Below are 23,601 nucleotides of genomic sequence, written 5' to 3' on the forward strand. Positions count from 1 at the left end.
GAGCAGTGAGGGGGAGGGAGGTTGGCGATGCCTGGTAGGGGCTGGGGGGGGGGGGGCGGTGAAGAGTGAAAGAGTGCCCACAATACTGCTACGGTTGTGGGGGTGGGGGAGAGCCCCGATGCCTCCAAGTTGGAGGGTCACCTCTTATGGGTGTGTGTGTGTGTAGGGGGGAGGGAAGTGGGAGGAGAATTTAATTCCTTTACAAGATGGCGCCCCGATCCCCGTTGTGCCGGTCTTGCCGGCCCCGCCCTGTCAGAGTTTTGGCACAAACCACAGTCCAGATTCTCGGTGAACTGAGTGCAGGAGAATCTGCTCTGAAAACTCGACTGTGCATCTGGAGAGATGATGTGGAGATGCTGGCGTTGGACTGGGGTGAACACAGTAAGAATTTTAACAACACCAGGTTAAAGTCCAACAGGTTTATTTGGTAGCAAATGCCATTAGCTTTCGGAGCGCTGCTCCTTCGTCCATCTGACGAAGGAGCAGCGCTCTGAAAGCTAATGGCATTTGCTACCAAATAAACCTGTTGAACTTTAACCTGGTGTTGTTAAAACTCTTATATCTGGAGAGACACAGACCGGTTTTCAGTCAACCTGACAGTCGAAGGAACGTTGGTAAAATTGCGACCATAGTGTTTTATCCCAGTGGCAGGGTGTAGGTTCATATTCAGACAGTCTACCGCTGTGACTATCCCAATCCCTAGCCCTGCTGTACTCTGGAGGTTGCGGATTTCTCTCCCAGGAGCACTGAGTAATAGAAGATCCTAATATAGTGACTTGACTTTTTACACTAGCGTAAAGGCCTCATCATCTCCTATTGTTACACATGTGGCTCTGACATATTCAAGACATTACCTTGATTGCAGAGGGAACCCATGAATCCTGACAAGCAATCACAGTGGCCTGTGACATGATGACATGGTCCGTTACTGTGCACACACTGGGGACAAGCCTGGTTGCAATGATGGCCATAAAATCCAGGGGAACAGACTGAAAGAAAGTCAAAGTAGCTCAGACAGTTAAACAAAATACACCAATTAAACCTTCTCAAATTCCTCTCTTTCTAAAATATTTCTCAGAAATTACCAATCAACATTTTTTTCTGCATGGCCAAAATGGAAATCAGTTGATTAAGTGTCAAAGTTGGTTCTCAGTGAGACTCTCCTAGTGAGGCAAACATCTGATTCTCTCCTCATTATCGTGAATAGACACAATCACTGGCAATGGGATTGTGATTCCCGGACAGTTTGCCCTTGGAGTGTCAGCATTGTTCAGTGATATCAACTTCCACCACTGAGCCCGAATCTCACCCCAGGGCCAGAATGTTACGCTCCCTCACTAGTGAGGGGAGTGGGGGGGGGGGCATGGAACTGCAGGGAGGGGATTGACCCCAGGTTCCCCCCAACACAAACACACAATGATGGGCTGGACAAGGCCTGGGACACAAAGACTGTCCATGCTCCAGTTGAGGCCCTTGGGGCAATCTACATCCCAGGGTGCTAAAGGTGGTGGCCATGGAAACAGATGCGCTGGTTGTCATCTTCCAACATTCTGTAGATTTTGGAACAGTCCCGGCAGATTGGAGTGTGGCAAATGTAACGCTGCTAATTAAAAATGGAGGGAGGGAGAAAACAGGGAAATTACAGACCGGTTAGCCAAACATCAATAGTAGGGAAAATGCTAGAATCTAAGGGATGTGATAACAGGACACTTAGAAATTATCAACAAGAATAGACAAAATCAGCATGGATTTATGAAAGGGAAATCATGTTTGACAAACCCACTGGAGTTTATTGAGAATGTAACTAGTAGAATAGATAAGGGTGAATCAGTGGATGTGGTGTATTTGGATTTTCAGAAAGCTTTTGACAAAGTCTCACGTAAGAGATTAGTGTGCTATATTAAAGCAAATGGGATTGGGGGTAATATATAGGCATGGATTGAGAATTGGTTAGCAGACAGGAAACAGTGAGCAGGAATAAATGGGTCTTTTTCGAAGTGGCAGACATTGACTAGTGGGGTCCCGCATGGATCAGTGCTTGGACCCCAGCTATTCACAATATACATCAATGATTTGGACGATGGGGCCAAATGTAATATTTCCAAGTTCGCTGATGACACAAACTTGGTGGGAATGTGAGTGGTGAGGAAGATGTTTTGAGGCTTCAAGGTGATTTAGACAAGTTGAGTGAGTGGGCAAACACATGGCAGACGCAGCGTAATGTGGGTGAGTTTGAAGTTATCCACTTTGGATGGAGAAACAGCATAATTTAAATGATGACAGATTGGGAAACAGTGACATACCAAGGGATCTGGGTGTCCTTGTACGCCAGTCACTGAAAGCAAGCATGTAGGTACAGCAAGCAGTTAGAAAGGCAAATGGTATATTGGCCTTCATTGCAAGAGGACTTGAGTACAGGAGAAAGGATGTCTTACTGCAGCGGTACAGGGCCTTGGTGAGACCAAACCTGGAGAACAGTGTGCAGTTTTGGTCTCCTTACTTAAGAAAGGAAATATTTGTCACAGAGGGAGTGCGGCGAAGGTTCACCAGATTCATTCCTGGGATGGCAGGATTGTCATTTGAGGAGAGATTGGGTCGACTGGGCCTATAGTCACTGGAATTTAGGAGAATGTGAGGGAATCTGATTGAATCGTATAAAATTCTGACAGGGCTGGACAGACTGGATGCAGGAATGTTGTTTCCTCTGGCTGGGGGAGGGTCTAGAACAAGGGGTCACAGTCTCAGGATATGGGGTTGGCTATTTAGGACTGAGATGAGGAGAAACTTCTTCGCTCAAAGGGTGGTGGACCTGTGGAATTCTCTACGGCAAGAAGCTGTGGAGGCCAAATCACTGTACTTAAGAAGGACATAGATAGATTTCTAGACACTAAAGGTGCCAAAGGATATGGGGAGAGTGCGGGAGAATGGAGTTGAGATAGAGGATCATCCATGATCATTCTGAATGGGGGAGCAGGCTCGAAAGGCCGAATGGCCTCCTCCTGCTCCAAGTTTCTATGTCTTGACGAGAGTTTTGCAGTGTCCTAGCCAATATTTATTTGTCCTGACTCATATTTATCACCATCAAAAAACAAATCAAGTTGTACTTTAACTTTATCTAGCTGATTGCAAGGCCTCACTATGTACAAACCGTCTGTTGTACTTAACCTGAAATGCACAAAATACACGTAAGCTGTTTCGAGTTTTCTATGATGTCGTAACAATGTGATTTCACCCTCTGTGGCTGGAATTTTCCGGCCGTCCTCACCAGCGGGATTTTCCCATCCTGCTGCAGTGAATGGAGATTTGGCTTCTTGCCTAATTCGCCGTCTTCGCTGCAGTGGGAGCGTGGCGGTAAGATCGGGCCGTGTTTTTGAGAAGATTCCCAAAGCAGAAACTTATCTCTTGTGAAGAGTTATGTCGAGTTTATTAGTGCCTGTATCATTTCTAACAGCAATTCTTGCTCTCCTGAGCTGGCGGGAAAGATCTAAAGCTGCGGCCTCTTGTCATTTGTGACTTGAAAAGACAGTTTGTTTATGGCCCTGTAGCAATGCCCAGACATACATTTTTCTTTCATAACTAAGCCTTTACTGAAACAAATAGAATCTTGGACTTTATATAGGGCTGGATTACAAGAGGCAAGATGTCATATCAAAGCAATATCAGACACTAGCTCAGCCCCAGATTGGCATCACACTCTAAGAAGTACATAAGACTTGAGAAGATTTGAAGCGATTTACTGGAATGTTTCCAGGGGTGAGGTTATTGGAGTTACGTGGAGAGACTGGAGAAGCTGGGGTTGCTCTCCTGAGAGCAGAGAAGGCTAAGAAAAAAATTGACATCATGATGGGTTTAGGTAGAGCAAATAAAGAGAAATTGCATCCTTTGGCTGATTCTTGTTAATTAGAGGACACTGACTTCAGGCGATTGGTGAAAGAACGAGCGGTGATGACATGAGAAAAACTTTTTAATACAGCAAGGGGTTAGGATTCGGGATGCATCGCATGATGGACGGTGGATATAGATCCAGCCATTGTCTTCAAATGGGAATTGGAAAAGTATTTGAAGGAGAAAAGAACAGCAGTGATACGGGAAACAGTGGGAAAGTGGGATTAACCGTATGTCAGAAATATTGGCACAGACCCGGGATGAATGCTCCCTGTGCTGTATTATATTATGATTCTTATATATAAGATATATAAACATATATCTTATTGGAGTTAGAGATGTTCACACACTGTGTCTATGCACCAGTATCTTTGATGTATTAAAAATACTCCAAGTTACTTCATAGGAAGTGATTCAATTTGACGCAGAGCCAGATAAATAAATACTGGTTGATTACCAAATGTTCAGTCAAGGAGATGGATTTTAAGAAGTGCCTTAAAGGAGCAGAGTGAGGCAGAGAGGTTTAGAAAGGGCATTTCAGAGCCGACAGCTGAAGACACCTTTGCCAATAGCAGAGTGATGAAGATCAGGCCGGGGGTCTTCAGCTGGCATCCGGGAGAGGGAACGACTTCTTCCTCTCCCCAGGGAGAATGCATGCAGACCAACTGGGTAAAGGAGGAGAGAAGAGGATTTAAAAAGCCACCGGGTTCGGTTTCGTACTTACTCCTCTGACACATGGCCCCTCGAAATCCAGGTGCGCACTCACAGGTCCCATCCTCAGGTGAGCAGGAGCCTCCATTGTCACAGTTACAGGAAATGGAGCAGTTTGGACCCCAGCTCCCCTGCAGACACATATTGTCACAGCGAATACCTGACAAAGACATAAGAAGCACAACTGTAGAAATGACCAAGACAGGGAATGTGGTCTTGGAAATTATAAGGTGCTGGTCCACATTGAGCTTCACTAGAGCACAGTGGCAGGACAAGGACAGAAGGTCAGCATGGGAGAAAGGCGGAGAATTAAAATGACAAGCAACCGAAACTCGGGCTGGTACTTGCGGACTGAACGGAGATGTTTTGTCACCCAGTCTGCTTGTGATCTCCACAATGAGAGATCACATTGTGAACAGCAAACAGCAGTGTACTAAACTGAAAGAACTGCAAGTAAAGCTCTGTTTCACTTGGAAGGAGTATTTTGAGGCTTTGCAGAGTGAGAGAGGAGGTGGAAGGGTGGGTGCTGCAACTCTTGTGTTTGCACAGAAATGTGCCCCAGGAAAGGGAGGAGGTATCAGAGTGGTTGAGAAGTAGACTAGTGTGTCACGGAGGGAAAGGCCCCTCTGGAAGCGGAGGGCAGGGGAAGAGGTGTTTAGTGGTTCCATTAGGCTGGAACTGGAGAAGTGGCGAAGCTTGCTGCATTTTTCCAGTTTTTTTTTTTGCTTATTTCAGACGGCAAGCTTTGCAGTATTTTCCTTTTGGCTATTTGTGAATGATGTCACATGATCACTGGGATGCGGAAGGTTCACAGGACAATATTGTCCACCCCTTGCCCTGGGAGGCCAGCTGACTTCTGTTAGGTGTTTTCCCCTGTAGGGATCACCATCGTTAGGAACCCTATCAGCTTGGGATGCTCCATAACAACATTGCTGAGACTCTGAACTGGGGACAGTACAATGGAATTAAGATTCACTTTGAAAGTCTAAAATCAATGGAACTGATTGGGTTAAAATTCCTTACTCTAGAATAGACAATATATTTAGAACAGAAACAAACAAAAGCAGAAGGCGTTTTCACCCAGAGAGGGGGAATAAGCCAAAGGTGAGGATGGTTTCACTGGGGGTTCAAACTATCTTTCTCGTCTCATGGACCTCAGGTTGAACACCGCTCCAGGCACACGGGATGAAAATCCTTTCTTTCCAGAAGGATCTTAAGTGAATTTGGGGCAAATGTACCTCAGACAGGATAAACTGTCAAAACCTGGAACAGTCTCAGTGAGAGAAGTGACAAGGATGGAAATGTTATTTTTGGGGTGTTAGGCATTTCAGTTTGAAACACGTTGAGTCAGAGCAAAAGCAGCTTAAAAAACAATGTGCAGAGGTACGGGGAAGAGGCAGGAGAATAGCACGTAGCCATATTGCTTGTTTGGAGAGCCGGTGCAGACACGATGGGCCAAATGGCCTCCTCCTGCACCGTAACAATACTATGATTCAAGAAGTATAACTCAGCTTGAATCTGGCCTTGGAGTGCCTGATGCGGACACGTAATGCAATCATTTTCCATGAGTACAAAGAACAGAAAACCATTCCAGATAGAGTGAATAAGGGAAACCTCTTTGGTTCTCACCACGTGGTGATGTATTTTGTACAGGAAGCTCTGTGGCTTTACAGAAGAGCCTCCTCTTAAAAACTACAACATTTAAAAATGATTTCCTACCTCCTTTTATTCATCCTGAAATTTGCCTGTCACACAAGCTTGGGGGGATGGGTGGAGATTCACTGCCACTGAAGGCATTCTGGAATCAAACCCATCATTATTCCCATCCCCTGATGAAGTAGCTGACTTGTTATTTCGTTATGACAGTTAGAATCACAGAATCCCTGCAGTGCAGAAGGAGGACATTCGGCCCATCGAGTCTGCACCAACAACATTCCCACCCAGGCCCTATCTCCGTAACCCCACCTATCTACCCTGCTAGTCCCCCTGACATTAAGGGGCAATTTACCACGGCCAATCACCTAACCTGCACATTTTTTGGAGTGTGGGAGGAAACCGGAGCACCCAAAGGAAGCCCACGCAGACACGAGGAGAATGTGCAACCTCCACACAGACAGTGACCTGAGGCCAGAATTGAACCCGGGTCCCTCACGCTGTGAGGCAGCAGTGCTAACCTCTTACAGTACATCACAGAAAGTGAACTCAAATCTGAAGAATCTGCACTGTGAATCCACAACTTACCACTCTCAAACATTTGAGCTTTTAATTTTATATTAACGTAAAATAAACAATCGATTTGAACCACATTTCCAGATTTCACAGATTCTGCACAATCAAATGGAACAACTTTAAACTTTCCCTTCAGGATATCCCTCCGCCTGCCCCTATTCTATTACACAATCTGATTACATTCAACTCAAATTCCCGTCTCCTTTACCCGACTTAGGACAGCATCTAAGTGATGATAACTCGAAATGAAGAATTGTTTCCTGCCATTAGTGCTAAACCTAATCTTACCTTTTATCAGATTGTATCGTGTCCCCATGCCCTGCAATCTGAAAATAATGGTTAAAATTAACCTTTTCAAATTGACTTTGCACTTTATATAACTCTATAATATTCTCTGTTCCTTCTAGGCTTAAAGGTCCAAGTTGCTGTGACCATTCTTCATAACTCATTCTTCTGACAGAGCGCTCAGCCTTCTAGCCCTTTAGTCCATCATTTTCAAGACTTGTCAACCAAAACCAAACACATCTTTCAAGTTACAGTCTAACCAAATCATTCCACAGTTCCAGCAGGATGGCCCAATAAAGCTTCTCCTTGCTGTTGATTGCAGTCAGTGGTGACGGTATTATCAGTTCCAGGTCTCCTCCCAGTCTCTCTCGTAACTCCTTTGACAACATTCTTAAATATGACATTTCCTTCCATCATGCAATACTGCACACTAATTTCAAAGAACAAAGAAAATTACAGCACAGGAACAGGCCCTTCGGCCCTCCAAGCCTGCACGGGCCATGCTGCACGACTGAACTAAAACTCCCTACCCTTCCGGGGACCATATCCCTCTATTCCCATCCTATTCATATATTTGTCCAGACGCCCCTTAAAACTCACTAACGTATCTGCTTCCACTACCTCCCCGGGCAGCGAGTTCCAGGCACCCACCACCCTCCGTGTAAAAAAACTTGCCTCGTACATTCCTTTAAACTTTGCCCTTTGCACCTTAAACCTGTGCCCCCTAGTAATTCACTCATCCACCCTGGGAAAAAGCTACTGACTATCCACTCTGTCCATGCCTCTCATAATCTTGTAGACTTCTATCAGGTCTCCCCTCAATCTCCGTCATTCTAGTCAGAACAACCAAAGTTTAACCAACCTCTCCTCATAGCTAATGCCCTCCATACCAGGCAGCATCCTGGTAAAACTTTTCTGTACAAAGAACAAAGAACAGTACAGCACAGGAAACAGGCCCTTCGGCCCTCCAAGCCTGTGCCGCTCCTTGGTCCAACTAGACCAATCGTTTGTATCCCTCCATTCCCAGGCTGCTCATGTGACTATCCAGGTAAGTCTTAAACGATGTCAGCGTGCCTGCCTCCACCACCCTACTTGGCAGCGCATTCCAGGCCCCCACCACCCTCTGTGTAAAAAACGTCCCTCTGATGTCTGAGTTATACTTCGCCCCTCTCAGCTTGAGCCCGTGACCCCTCGTGATCGTCACCTCCGACCTGGGAAAAAGCTTCCCACTGTTCACCCTATCTATACCCTTCATAATCTTGTACACCTCTATTAGATCTCCCCTCATTCTCCGTCTTTCCAAGGAGAACAACCCCAGTCTACCCAATCTCTCCTCATAGCTAAGACCCTCCATACCAGGCAACATCCTGGTAAACCTTCTCTGCACTCTCTCCAATGCCTCCACGTCCTTCTGGTAGTGCGGCGACCAGAACTGGACGCAGTACTCCAAATGTGGCCTAACCAGCGTTCTATACAGCTGCATCATCAGACTCCAGCTTTTATACTCTATACCCCGTCCTATAAAGGCAAGCATACCATATGCCTTCTTCACCACCTTCTCCACCTGTGTTGCCACCTTCAAGGATTTGTGGACTTGCACACCTAGGTCCCTCTGTGTTTCTATACTCCTGATGACTCTGCCATTTATTGTATAACTCCTCCCTACATTATTTCTTCCAAAATGCATCACTTCGCATTTATCCGGATTAAATTCCATCTGCCACCTCTCCGCCCAATTTTCCAGCCTATCTATATCCTGCTGTATTGCCCGACAATGCTCTTCGCTATCCGCAATTCCAGCCATCTTTGTGTCATCCGCAAACTTGCTGATTACACCAGTTACACCTTCTTCCAAATCATTTATATATATCACAAATAGCAGAGGTCCCAGTACAGAGCCCTGCGGAACACCACTGGTCACAGACCTCCAGCCGGAAAAAGACCCTTCGACCACTACCCTCTGTCTCCTATGGCCAAGCCAGTTCTCCACCCATCGAGCCACTTCTCCTTGTATCCCATGAGCCTTAACCTTCTTAACCAACCTGCCATGTGGGACTTTGTCAAATGCCTTACTGAAATCCATATAGACGACATCCACGGCCCTTCCTTCATCAACCGTTTTTGTCACTTCCTCAAAAAACTCCACCAAATTTGTAAGGCACGACCTCCCTCTTACAAAACCATGCTGTCTGTCACTAATGAGATTGTTCCGTTCTAAATGCACATACATCCTGTCTCTAAGAATCCTCTCCAACAACTTCCCTACCACGGACGTCAAGCTCACCGGCCTATAATTTCCTGGGTTATCCCTGCTACCCTTCTTAAACAACGGGACCACATTCGCTATCCTCCAATCCTCAGGGACCTCACCCGTGTCCAAAGAAGCGACAAAGATTTCCGTCAGAGGCCCAGCAATTTCACCTCTCGTCTCCCTGAGCAGTCGAGGATAGATGCCATCAGGCCCTGGGGCTTTGTCAGTTTTAATGTTCCCTAAAAAACCTAACACTTCCTCTCTTGTAATGGAGATTTTCTCTAACGGGTCAACACCTCCCTCCGAGACACTCCCGGTTAACACGCCCCTCTCCTTCGTGAATACCGATGCAAAGTATTCATTTAGGATCTCCCCTATTCCCTTGGGTTCTAAGCATAATTCCCCTCCTTTGTCCCTGAGGGGTCCGATTTTCTCCCTGACAACTCTTTTGTTCCTAACGTATGAATAGAATGCCTTAGGATTCTCCTTAATCCTGCCTGCCAAGAACATCTCGTGACCTCTTTTTGCCCTTCTAACTCCCCGTTTGAGATCTTTCCTACTCTCTCTGTATTCCTCCAGAGCTCCATCTGTTTTTAGTTGCCTGGACTTAACGTACGCCTCCCTTTTCATTTTAATCAGATCCTCAATTTCCCTGGTTATCCACGGCTCTCGAATCCTACCTTTCCTATCTTTCCTTTTTACAGGCACATGCCTATCCTGCAGCCTTATCAATAGTTCCTTAAAAGACTCCCACATGCCAGACGCGGACTTACCCTCGAACATCCTCTCCCAATCAACATCCACCAATTCCTGCCTAATCCGGCTATAGTCAGCCTTCCCCCAATTTAGCACCCTGCCCATAGGACAGCACTCATCCTTGTCCATTACTATCCTAAAGTTAACAGAGTTGTGGTCACTATTTGCCACATGTTCCCCTACCGAAACTTTGACGACCTGACCGGGCTCATTTCCCAGAACTAGGTCCAGTATAGCCCCCTGTCTAGTCGGGCTATCTACATACTGTTCCAAAGAACCTTCCAGTACGCATTTTACAAATTCCTCCCCGTCCGGTCCCCCAGCTCTAAGCACTTTCCAGTCTGTGCCAGACTTTCCAGTCTGTACTCTCTCCAAAGCCTCCATATCCTTCTGGTAGTATGGTGACCAGAATTGAACACTATATTCCAAGTGCGGCCTAACTAAGGTTCTATAAAGCTGCAACATTCATCGGCCAGAGTTCTTCCTGTTTGTAAATATTATTGGGGAAACACTGCATAAAGAATTTCTACAATTCCATGGAACTGCATATTTGAGTCCAAAAGAATAAAGAACTCCTGTCACTTCTCTAACCTGAGGAGAACCAAAACTAAAATATAAATATTCATGAGTATGTGAAAATTACATTAAAAAAAATATTACAGATTGCAGCTCTTTGAGAAACTGCGAGGAAGGATGAGAAGAACATGTTCATGGGGGTTCTGTCACGATGTGCAGTTACATTAGAAATATGGCTGTGAAAATTGATGCGCGATTAATCCACTCGGGAGGCTAGATCGTACCCGGGAATAAAGGCTTTTATTCGCAACAAGAATAGAGCATACTGCTTAACAATACTATCCCAGACTAAAGGGTCACTAGGAAGTGCAGTGACCTTTATACTCCTATAGGAAGGCGGAGCCAAACGGAGTGTACCACAGAACAATGCTAACAGGTGGAACACCCCAACCCTAACCCCAACAGTAACAAGAGTAACATATGTACAAGTACCCATAGTGGTAACCATCTATGGTTCACCACATTCACTCCTCCTTTAAAAACAAAGGCCGGTGGGTCAAAAAAAACAGTAAGAACTGTCCATATTTTCACAAGTTCAGTCGTATCGGAGGTCCGCACCGTCTCTGCGACCTCCGCAGCACTGGTGGCAGTGCCGGTTCTGGTGACCGTGGTGTCCCTCTCTCCAAGGTGGTGTCCAGTGACTCCTCCAGTTCCTCACGCACCGGTGAACCTCGAGGTGGCGACAATCTCCTGGACTCAGGCAAGCTGTACACGGGAGTAAGAGGATTAAGTGGAGGTCCCGATACTGCCCGCGCCGTGTCAGGAGGGGAGAGAATGGACAAAGGAACCCTAACCAGGGGTGCGGGAGTGACGGGGGTTTCCAGGTCCGTGTCCTCTCGCCCATCAGGATATGCTACATAGGCATACTGAGGGTTGGCGTGGAGGAGATGGACCTGTTCAACCAAAGGGTCGGACTTGCGGGCCCTAACATGCTGCCGCAGGAGGACAGGTCCTGAGTACGTCAACCAAGACGGCAGTGAGGTCCCAGAGGAAGACTTCCTAGGGAAGGTAAACATACGCTCATGTGGGATAGCGTTGGTTGCCGTACACAGGAGGGACCGGATTGAATGGAGCGCATCAGAAAGTACCCCTTGCCAACGGGAGACTGGAAGACCCCTAGGCCTTAACGCCAGTAAGACAGCCTTCTAGACTGTAGCGTTTTCTCTTTCGACCTGCCCGTTACCCCTGGGGTTGTAACTCGTAGTCCTACTTGAGGCAATTCCTTTAGAGAGCAGGTATTGCCTCAAGTCGTCGCTCATAAACGACGAACCCCTATCACTGTGGATATAACTGGGGTAGCCAAACAGGGTAAAAAGACTCCGCAAGGCTTTGATGACCGTGGCAGCGGACATGTCAGAACAGGGAATGGCAAAAGGGAATCGGGAGTACTCGTCAACCACGTTGAGGAAATACACATTCCGATCTGTCGAAGGAAGGGGGCCCTTGAAATCAACACTCAGTCGTTCAAAAGGGCGAGTGGCCTTAATGAGGTGTGCCCTGTCAGGTCGGTAGAAGTGCGGCTTGCACTCAGCACATACCTGGCAGCTTCGAGTTATCGACCTGACATCCTCTATGGAGTAGGGCAGATTCCGTGCCTTTACAAAATGGAAGAGCCGAGTGATCCCCGGATGGCAGAGATCATTGTGGAGGGCCTGTAGCCGGTCCTCCTGCACACTGGCACATGTTCCACGCGACAGGGCATCTGAGGGCTCATTGAGCTTCCCCGGACGGTACATGATATCATAGTTGTAGGTGGAGAGTTCGATTCTCCACCTCAAGATTTTATCATTCTTAATTTTTCCCCTTAACGTGTTGTTGAACATGAATGCCACGGACCGCTGGTCCGTGAGCAGGGTAAACCGTTTTCCAGCCAAATAATGGCACCAATGCCGTACGGCCTCCACAATGGCCTGAGCCTCTTTTTCCACAGAGGAGTGCCGAATTTCAGGGCCTTGGAGGGTGCAAGAGAAAAAAGGCGATGGGCCTGCCCGCCTGGTTAAGTGTGGCGGCCAGGGCGAAATCAGATGCATCACTCTCCACCTGGAAGGGGATGGACTCATCGACAGCGTGCATCGTGGCTTTCATGATGTCAGCTTTTATCCCTTCAAAGGCTAGGCGAGCCTCTGCTGTCAGGGGAAAAGAGGTAGACTTTATGAGCGGACGGGCTTTGTCCGCATAATTGGGAACCCACTGTGCATAATACGAGAAGAAGCCAAAGCATCTTCTCAGTGCTTTGATGCTAGTGGGTAGGGGAAGTTCAAGGAGGGGACACATACGGTCTGGATCGGGGCCGATGACCCCATTTTCCACCACGTATCCGAGGATTGCTAGGCGGTGCTTGCTGAATACACACTTCTCCCTGTTATAGGTCAGATTCAGGCGAGACGCAGTGCGTAAAAACTTCTGGAGGTTGGCGTCGTGGTCCTGCTGGTCATGGCCGCAGATAGTGACGTTGTCCAGGTACGGAAAGGTAGCCCGTAGCCCGTTTTGGTCCACCATTCAGTCCATCTCATGCTGGAAGACCGAGACCCCATTAGTGACGCCAAAAGGGACCCTTGAGAAGTGGTAGAGACGGCCATCCGCCTCAAAGGCCGTGTATTTTCGGTCCTCTGGGCAAATGGGGAGCTGGTGGTAGGCTGACTTCAAGTCGATGGTGGAGAACACCCGGTACTGCGCAATCTGGTTGACCATGTCAGATATGCGCGGGAGAGGGTACGCGTCCAGCTGCGTGTACCTATTAATGGTCTGACTATAGTCTATGACCATCCGGGGCTTGTCTCCAGTCTTAACCACCAGGACTTGTGCTCCCCATGGGCTAGTGCTAGGTTGAATGATCCCTTCCCTGAGGAGCCGCTGAACCTCAGATCGAATTAAGATCCGATCCTCAGCGCTGTAACGCCTGCTCTTAGTCGCGATGGGCTTGCAGCCTGGCACGAGATTTTCAAATAAGGAAGGCGGGGTAATTTTGAGTGTCGAGAGACTGCATGTGGAGCGCGCTGGGCAATTTGGAGGCTGCTGTTCTCCCACTGAAAGTGGAGGGAGTGGCCCATCGTACTGCAGGGTCACACTCTTCAGGTGGACCATAAAGTCTAGCCCCAGGAGTACCGGAGCGCAAAGGTGCGGTAACACGAGGAGCCTGAAGTTCTCATAAACTGTGCCCCGCACCGTTAAAGTTACCACGCAGCTCCCAAGAATGATAACAGATCGGGACCTCGACGCCATAGAGATTGTCTGCCTGACAGTTTGCACGCGGAGAGCGCACCGTTTCACGGTATCCGGATGGATGAAACTCTCCGTGCTCCCGCTGTCAAAAACAGACAATGTGTCAGGTGTCCGTTTACCTCTATGTCCATCATGGACTTGTCGAGTCTGTGAGGCGTGGCCTGGTCCAGGATGATTGACGCCACTGTTGGATCCCGAGTGTAACTGCAGGCAGCTGAGATGGTCGACGACGAGGACCCCTGCTGATCGTCTGCGGCCGGTGTCGACCAAAATGGCTGCGCCCATGGATCGCACGTGGTCGATGGCGTTCAAAGTGGCGGCACCCGCAGGTCGCACGTGTCTTGCGTCGTCATCATCAGGAATGGCGGTGCCCGTAAATCGCACGTGGTTGAAGACATCGACGAAGCTGGAGATGAGGAGACGGATCCTGGGGAGTCACACGCAGCGCTGCTTGGCTTCGAAGCGGGCTTCGCTCGGCACACTTTAGCATAGTGCCCTTTCTTCCCACAAGCGGAGCAAAATACCGTCCTGGCCGGACATCTCTGACGAGAGTGCTTCGCCAATCCACAGAAATAGCACCGTGGGCCTCCTGGAGCTGCCGCAGCCGTCAGGTCTGAAGTCGAGACCATGATCGCGCAGTTCCTAGGAGCCGCTGGGTAGAGTTGAGTCGGTGGCTGTACTTGCCATGATGTTCCCACGTGGTCGGTGGGGTAAGTTTCGAGACTTCTGGAGGCCGTTTCCATCGCATCAGCCAATTCTACCGTCTTAGCCAGGTCCAAGTTACCTTGCTCTAGCAGCCGCAGGCGAATATAGGATGAGCCGATTCCCGCCATGAACGCATCTCGGATCAGATCGTTAGTGTATTGAGTAGCCGACACTGGTTTGCAATTGCAGGCTCTGGCTAGCTGCTGAAGTTCGCGCAGGTACTGTCCCGTCGTTTCGCCGGGCTGCCGCTGTCGAGTGGCTAGTAGGTGACGAGCATGAATTTCGTTTGGTGGTTTATGGTACAGCTTCTTGAGTAATTCGATGGCCTCTTTGTAGTCTTGGGAATCACGGATTGTTGCATACACAGTGTCGCTCACCCTTGCGTGGAGGACCCGCAATCTGTCGGCGTCGGTTTGGACTGCTGTTGAGGCGTCGATGTAATCCTGGAAACACTTCAACCAATGGTCGAAAGTGTTCGACGCTCCCGCGGCACGCGGATCTAAGGTTAGCCAATCGGGTTTCAGCATCTGCTCCATTTTTTTTTTTTCAGAACAAAATTTGTTGCGAATAAAATTGATGCGCAATTAATCCACTCGGGAGGCTAGATCGTACCCGGGAATAAAGGCTTTTATTCGCAACAAGAATAGAGCATACTGCTTAACAATACTATCCCAGACTAAAGGGTCACCAGGAAGTAGCAGTGATCTTTATACTCCTATAGGAAGGCGGAGCCAAACGGAGTGTACCACAGAACAAGGCCAACAGCTGGAACACCCCAACCCTAACCCCAACAGTAACAAGAGTAACATATGTACAAGTACCCATAGTGATAACCATCTATAGTTCACCACAAAAATATAATCTGATATTTTTGCCAATGCTGTAACTGAAATTCTCATTCAGCAAGTTTGCTTTTTTAAAAATGTAACATTGAGAGAAAATCTTCACAGACGTGTTTACAATGTTGCTACAATCCTTACACCGTGACATAAAGCATTTAAAGTTAATCATTCAGCACAGGGATGACATCGCTAGCATATTTGTTAATTAAGTTCTGGGAAAACTCTGTCCTTTGATAAATTTCTATACTCAATAATAAGCCGTTTTTACTGGAAGGATGCTGGTGTTAAGTAGCGTACATGGAAGGAGATTGCAACATAAAGCGGCGAGGAAGATTTATATTTGTATTGCCACATTGATTGAGCAGATGCGAAGGTGTGAGGTGATTGATTTCATTCCTGTAACATGAATCTAGAAGTGTTGCTGATCTTGGGCACAGTAGTCAGAACGAGAAGCTTTTTATCACCCCCAAGGTACAATAAGATGACGGTGAGAATGTAAGTTACATCAGAGCCCTGAGGTTTCCAACTTTAAAAATAGGACAAGTTCCTCCAACGTTTGATGCCTTCATTATGGTAAGTTTTCTCAATAATAAATGATTAGTAATGAAGCCAACAGAAATGGAAGCAATTTTCTCCATGAACATGTTCTTCTCATCCTTCCTCACAGTTTCTCAAAGAGCTGCAATCTGTAATATTTTTTTTAATGTAATTTTCACATACTCATGAATATTTACATTTTAGTTTTGGTTCTCCTCAGGTTAGAGAAGTCGGATGGAAGATTGTCTCCAGGCTCAGAATTTCTGGAAATGCTGAACCAGGTCACCATTTGCATCGTTCCAAAGTGTGGGAAACTTGCAATTGTCCATTCTATGGGAATGTGTGTGCACTCCACACAGGATCTCCCTCTAATATCACAGTCAGGTTAAAATTCCATCAGGAGTGAGCAGAAGCTCCATTCCAGAACTTGGACACTAACATCATTGCAGCACTGAGCGAATGCTGCATTGTCAGGTGTGCCGTCTTTCAGATGAGATGTTAAACAGAGGGCTCGCCTGCCCTCTCAGGAGAACATGCAAAAGATCCCGTGGCTCTGCATTGAAAAAAAGCAGTGGAGTTTTCCCAGTGTCCCAACTAAAATTTATTCCTCATTCATCACCACCATTGGCTGCTCATTGTCTCACTGTTGTTTGTGGGATCTTGCTGTGCACAAACTAACTTAAAATTAAAGTTAAAGTTTATTTATTAGTCACAAGTAGGCTTACATTAACATTGCAATGAAGTTACTGTGAAATTCCCCTAGTCGCCACAGTCTGGCACCTGTTCGGGTACACTGAAGGCAAATTTAGCACGGCCAATGCACCGAACCAGCAAGTCTTTCAGACTGTGGGAGGAAACCGGAGCACCCGGAGGAAACCCACACAGACACGGGGAGGGTGTGCAAACTCCACACGGACAGTGACCCAAGTCGGGAATTGAACCCGGGTCCCTGGCGCTGTGAGGCAGCAGTGCTAACCACTGTGCCACCGTGCCACATTTCTTACATCAGAAAAGTGACTATACTTTACTGGCTGTAAAAGACTTTGCTGTTAGCAATTTCCTTTCTTTTTTCTTTTAAACCAGATGCCAGCTGACTGGTTGAGTACTTATAGCACTTTTAGCTTTTATTTGAGATTTCCAGCATCTGCAGAATTTTGCTTTTGTAAACAGTATTTAATCTGTGTGTACCCGAGTTAGTCTACTTCCAAATGCAGTCTCTGGTCAGGAAGGGATTCTGTAAATAGACTTATTGAGACTTACACAATTCTTACAGGGCATGACGGTGGGTGGCACGGTGGCACAATGGTTAGCACTGCTGCCTCACAGCGCCAGGGACCCGAGTTCGATTCCCAGCTTGGGTCACTGTCTGTGTGGAGTTTGCACATTCTCCCCGTGTCTGCGTGGGTTTCCTCCGGGTGCTCCGGTTTCCTCCCACAGTCTGAAAGATGTGCTGGTTAGGTGCTTTGACCCAAACAGGCACCAGAATATGGCAACTAGGGGAATTTCACAGTGACTTCATTGCAGTGTTAATGTAAGCCTATTTGTGACTAATAAATAAATTTATTTCAGGGGATCAGGGGTTATGGGGAAAAGGCAGGAGAACGGGGATGAGAAAAAAATCAGCCATGATTGAATGGCGGAGCAGACTCGATGGGCCGAGTGGCCTAATTCTGCTCCTATGTCTTATGGTCTTATAACAGAGTGGATGTAGATAAGATGTTTCCCCTGATTGGTGAGTCTAGAACCGTGATGGATGTTCGGAATTCTCTGCCCCAGAGGCTGTGGAGATTCAGTCGTTGAGTATTTTCAAGACAGAAATTGATCTGGATACTTATGACATCAGAGGATATGGGGGAGTGCAGGAAGTGGTGTTGAGGTAGATGATTAAACAATGATCTAATTGAATGGTGGAGCAGGCTCGATGGGCTGAATGGTCTACACCTGCACCTATGTTCCCATGTCCCTAGACAAGTGACATAGCTTCAGAACATTACAGGAAGGATGTGGAGGCTTTGGAAAGGGTGCAGAAGAAGTTTACCAGGATGCTGCCTGGATTAGAGGGTAGGAGCTAGAAGAAGAAGAGGCTGTTTTGCCTGGAGCGGCGGAGACTGAGAGGAGACCTGATAGAAGTGTTTAAAATGATGAGAGGCACAGATAGGGTTGACAGTCAGAATTTTCTTCCCCAGAGTTGAAATGTCTAATACTAGAGGGGAGAGGGAGAAAGTTCAAAGGAGATGTGAGGGGCAAGTTTTATTTACAGAGAGAGTGCTAGGTGTCTGGAACCCGCTGCCAGGGGTGGTGGTGGAGGCAGATACAATAGGGGTGTTTAACGGGCTTTTAGATGAGCACATGAATATGCGAGGAATAGAGGGATATGGAGCAAGGGCAGGCAGAAGGGATTAGTTTACTTTGGCGTCCTGTTCGGCACAACATTGTGGGCCGAAGGGCCTGTTCTTGTGCTGTTCTATGTTGTATGGAAGTGGCAGTGAGCTGGAAAGTACTTTATCTGTACAGTTTTTTCTCATTTCACTTCAGTTTTTAGGCTCATCAAATGAAGGATGTTAGCATCAGGGAATGGGACAAGTTTCTCTCACGTTGCTGAGGATTTACATCAACAATCTCAGTTTCGATTTAGGACACATCTCCAACAATGTGTTCAAACTCCAACCTCACGACTGCTTCTCCCACACCAGAGTGACATTTCTAGTTCCCATAACTCCTGGTCTTTTCCTGTTTCATCCTGTTCTCCTAATGGTCCCTTCTGGGCAAATACATCCTGCAGCCAAGGCGGCAGATGGGTAATCTATTCTCAGGCCTTCATTTAAGCCCCTCCCTATAACAGCCGGGTAATAACTCAACCTCCAACTGTTCCTCCTGGCAATAAAGCAACCGAGGCTGGGCGTCCGGTGTGGTTGAAAATGGAACTTGCCTTCCACGGTTCCAAGTTGCAGCGTGCTGGAACAGAGGCCGGATCGCACTGCACATCACATCAGTGATCTTGTGGTGTTCAAGTGAGATTTCACATTTAAGGCCAATTACTGACAAATGATGGACCTTCTGGTATTGGGCACCTCCTTCCCTACTTTGGAAACTACACTGAAATGTCAAAGTTCTTTTACCAAGGACAATTAAAATGGATAGAGAAAAGAAACTTACATCTCAACAATTGAGAAAAGAATATTTTCCATTAAAAAAGGCATTGGGTGCATTTCTGTGCTCGTTACCAGACGCTGCAATGACTGCATGCTCCTCCCCCACCCTCTGTGATTCTCCTCTCACTATTTTATTGAAACATTCTGTCCTTTCAAATGCAGAAAGAGGCTCATTTTAATAAAGTAAAGACAGAATTTTTTAATGTGCAATGTCATTAAAGCCCAATTAATCAGTCAACCTTAGACTTATTGAGATAAGAGAGTCGAAGCCAATTTTAAACAGGGCTGATGTTCCATTGAAAACCAATGAAAAATGACAGCAGTCAGAATAAGTGAGAGACCTGGCATTAACTATGAAAGAGAATTCTATATTCAGAAGGTTAGAAAAGGTGAAAACTTTGAATGGAAGTGCACTTGATCCCCCCTCCCCTGTGTAACCATTGTCATTCTCTCCTCTGCAACTGCATGACAGAAATTCCAAACATTCTTTACAGAAGGATAGAGTTGAAAAATTAGTTTCCAACCCCCGGATTCTCTGTTTCCTTCCAACAACATAATTTTTACAACAGTTTAACATTCTGCAAGTCAAGTGGCTCCAGGGACAGATGGCCGTGTATACATGTCACAGCACACAACAGTAGGAGCCGTGTCTGCACCTGGGATCCTCCGCATGGTGAGCTCCTTAGGCAAGGGAGGAACATCAGAGAGTTAGTCATCCCCGACCCTCTTGTACGTCCCCTTACAGCTGGCTATACAGCAACATTAGCACAAGCCTGGAGCAAGTCTCTAAGTATGGTCTCTCAGTTAATGAAGCTCATGACATTAGGATATTCCAAAGGAAAAAATGCAGCAAAAAACAAACAAATGCTGAATTCAGTGTGAATTTTAGAGATATTTTCACCACAAAAACATAGAGAAAGAGAGAAATCTCCGTCCTATTGGGATGCTTTAGTATAGAATCATCATTAAAACCCTCTCATTATACATAAAACTGTTTACTTGTCTCCATATCCTGGACTCTACGAGGTCTTTTTTATACGTAAAGGAGTTCAAACTTCAGTAAGGATAAGGATTACTTTACTGGACTCTATGAGCTTCTAACAAGGTCTCCTTGTATGATATCTAACTTGTATTTTGTATTTCTAACTGTAACGTAGACATTTGCCAAGGTAGAGAATGCTTTTTTTCGAATTTTTACTCCATCCTTAAAGCTACAATGCTCAGAGTGGAGCAGACAAACCCAAATCCATTCCTCGCTTGCTCTAAAAATCAAATTCAAATTCCGGTTGAATCCAATTCAAGATCCCCACAAGAGAGACAAACAAGATCCAAGCTGACAGGATAAGGCACCACACTCCACCTTGGGTTTGATCTGATGCTTGATCTTAGCCCAAAGACCGAGAAGCCAAGGTAGAGGGTGTTTAAAGTTCTCCTTTGCCTCATGTGAGACAAGCAACTTTCACATCCTTGCAGAAGGTTCTGGCTGGTATCTTGAAACTAGACATCAGCATTAATGTAGCCCTAAGATACAACACTTCAAAATTTGTTTGAGAGCTGAGATAAATTTCCAGACAGGCGATTCACCGGGAGAGCAAAGATCTGATACTGGAAATACATGACAACATCCAAACACATCTTACAAATCCTCCCATAATCACCATTGGATCGCTAACTCAACCGAAGGAATAATGAGCTTTCAAAATACTTTCAAAACATAAGCAGAAGTAAAAATAATCTGGGTTTAAAGTAACTGAAATAAGAAGAATGAGACAGTGATTTCAAAGCAGAATCCGTGTGGTAACGGGCCAGCTAAAGGCCAGTTTTATTCTGCGGTGATGTGAGCTGGAACGTGACAGGGTGGTTCCTCCGTCTGAGAAATTACCAGAGTGATTGGGATCTTTCTCCAAAAACAGGATCACTCCATCCCCACAGGATCTCACATTCCAGGAGAAATGCAAGTAAATGTTTTAAAAACCCAGACCATATTTTAATCTGAAATAAAGGGTGGGGTCTTGTGGATGTGCACGAGATGCAATGGGACCTGGCCTATCAGCTGCAGGGCCAGTGGGAACCCCACTTTGCCTCTTTTAGGAAAGGACACTGAATTGAGAGCCAATCAGGAAGTTAATTGGTCAGCGATGGACAATGACCTTGGCGGCAGATGTCCCATTCACCGAGAGTCAACAGCCAATCAGAGGCTGGCAAGTCATCCGTGCTCAGCAGCACCATCAGGGAAGCAGTGGCTGCTGCCAGTACTGCACCCTCCCCAACGCCCTGGATCGAGGCAGGAAGGAGATCACAAGGGAAGGGGTAGGGGTGTCGGCAGCAAGCTTTGGGGATTTGACTCGCAGTGGGCCCTTCACCCCCAATGCTGGGTCCACAAATCAGCAACTGAATGCCCTTGGCAAGGGACACCACCCTGGGAGCCCGCAAGAAACACAACAGTGGTTAGCACTGCTGCCTCACAGCGCCAGGGACCCGGGTTCGATTCCCGGCTCGGGTCACTGTTTGTGTGGAGTATGCACGTTCTCCCCGTGTCTGCGTGGGTTTCCTCCGGGTGCTCCAGTTTCCTCCCACAGTCCAAAGATGTGCGGGTTAGGCGGATTGAATCGTAGAATCCTACAGTGCAGAAAGAGGCCATTCGGCCCATCGAGTCTGCACCAACCACAATCCCACCCAGGCCCTATCCACATATCTCTACATATTTACCCACTAACCCCTCTAACCTATGCATCCCGGGACACTAAGGGGCAATTTAGCATGGCCAATCGACCTAGCCTGCATATGGTAAATGTGCAGGGGGTTATGGAGATGGGGGAGCGGGGGTGGGGTGGGGGGGGGGTGGGGGGGGGGATAGGGGAGGGGTGGGGGGGGGGGATAGGGGAGGGGAGGTTCCTTCAGAGAGTCAGTGCTGACTCGATGGGCCGAATGGCTTCTTTCTGCACTGTCGGGATTCTATGATTCTCTCCACATGGAGTGTTTACCGACTAAACAGCAAAAAAGTCAAAAGAACAATGAACATTTCATTGCTGTAGAACACCCAGCAGCACAAAAACTGTACGTGAATCACTGAGAAGGTTACATGCTGTTCAACAGGCTGTGCACTGCGTTTAGTGCAACACAGATCCTCAGATAGATAAGGACAGGGTGATCTGTGGGGTGGAGAGGAAGTGAGCTGGAAACAAAAGAATATTTGGATATATTTAAATATTTCACAGATTTTTTTCATATTTACCAGTCCAGCCCGTAACACAGCGGCAGAATCCAGTAACCGGGTCACAACCATCTGCGTGACAGCAGTCGCATTGTTCACGACAGCCCAGACCATAGGTTCCATCCTAGAGAAAGAAAGAATTGCCTCTGAAATCACAACCCCATCAGTTCAATATCTGGCAATATTTCTTACAGATCCATACAGCGTTTATATCCTGGGGCACACAGCTCATTCCCAGTAAATAATCTGAATCCTATTTGGTGACATTCTTAACACAATTCATTTTCTGCCATCGAACTAATTTGCCAACAGAAATTCAATTTGTTCAAAAACATTCAGAACTTCAGATCTTTTTTAAATATAATTTTCTGGTGCAATAGAAGACACTTGATTAACCAATAATACACTCCTCGATGCTCTGCCTATAAGCTGCACATTCAGCTTTCCCATCAGAATGTCACACAGTATTAGATAGATCAAATATTAGAATATCTTACATCACAATCAACTTTCTGAGAGTTACCACTGACCAGAACTGAACTGGGCCAGCATATAAATACCATGGCTACAACAGCAGGTCAGAGGCTGGGAATTCTGTGTTGAATAACTTACCTCCTGATTCCCCAAAGCTCCTCCACCATCAACAAGGCACAAGCCAGGAGTGTGAGGGAATACTCTCCTGGACAGTATGGATAAGGACAGCTCCAACAACACTGTAAAGCTCGACACCATCCAGGACAAAGCAGTCTGCTTGATTGGTACCCGATCCACAAACATTTACTCCCTCCTCCACCGACATACAAGATACACTACAACATCCCAACAAGGCTCCTCTGACAGCACCTTCCAAGCCTTCAATTTCTGTAGCCTAGAAGGACAAGGGCAGGAGCTACCTGGGAACACCACTACCTGGATGTTCCCCTCCAAGTCACTCACCATCCTGACTTGGAAATATATCTTCCTTCACTGTCGCTGCGTCAAAATCCTGGAATTCCCTCCCTATCAGCACTGGAGGTGTACCTGCACCTCAGAGACTGCAGCAGTTCAAGAAGGCAGCTCACTGCCACCTTCTCAAAGGGCAATTAAGGATGGGCAATAAATGTTGACCTAGCCAGCGATGTCCATATCCTGTGAATGAATTTAAAATTTAAATTGGTCTGAACTTAAACCCGCTGAGAGAAACAGTTCAAAGAACTTAATCAAATAACTTAATTATTTTGGATGAAATTAATCCAG

General features: G+C 46.7%; 1 protein-coding gene across 1 annotated transcript in view; it reads right to left on the bottom strand.

Annotated features, from left to right (window-relative positions):
- The window catches only part of megf11 (multiple EGF-like-domains 11), a 270,326-nt gene that overhangs the window by 53,151 nt on the left and 193,574 nt on the right, over positions 1–23,601 (bottom strand). Inside the window, exons 10-12 of the mRNA XM_078241895.1 lie at positions 22,387–22,489; positions 4,610–4,756; positions 855–989 (exon numbers count right to left, since the gene is read on the bottom strand). Of these exons, the coding sequence (XP_078098021.1) occupies positions 855–989; positions 4,610–4,756; positions 22,387–22,489 (385 nt within the window). The remainder of the gene's footprint in view (positions 1–854; positions 990–4,609; positions 4,757–22,386; positions 22,490–23,601) is intronic.

This window comes from Mustelus asterias, chromosome 24 (genome assembly GCF_964213995.1).
Source record: "Mustelus asterias chromosome 24, sMusAst1.hap1.1, whole genome shotgun sequence".
In the NCBI taxonomy this organism is placed as follows: domain Eukaryota; kingdom Metazoa; phylum Chordata; class Chondrichthyes; order Carcharhiniformes; family Triakidae; genus Mustelus; species Mustelus asterias.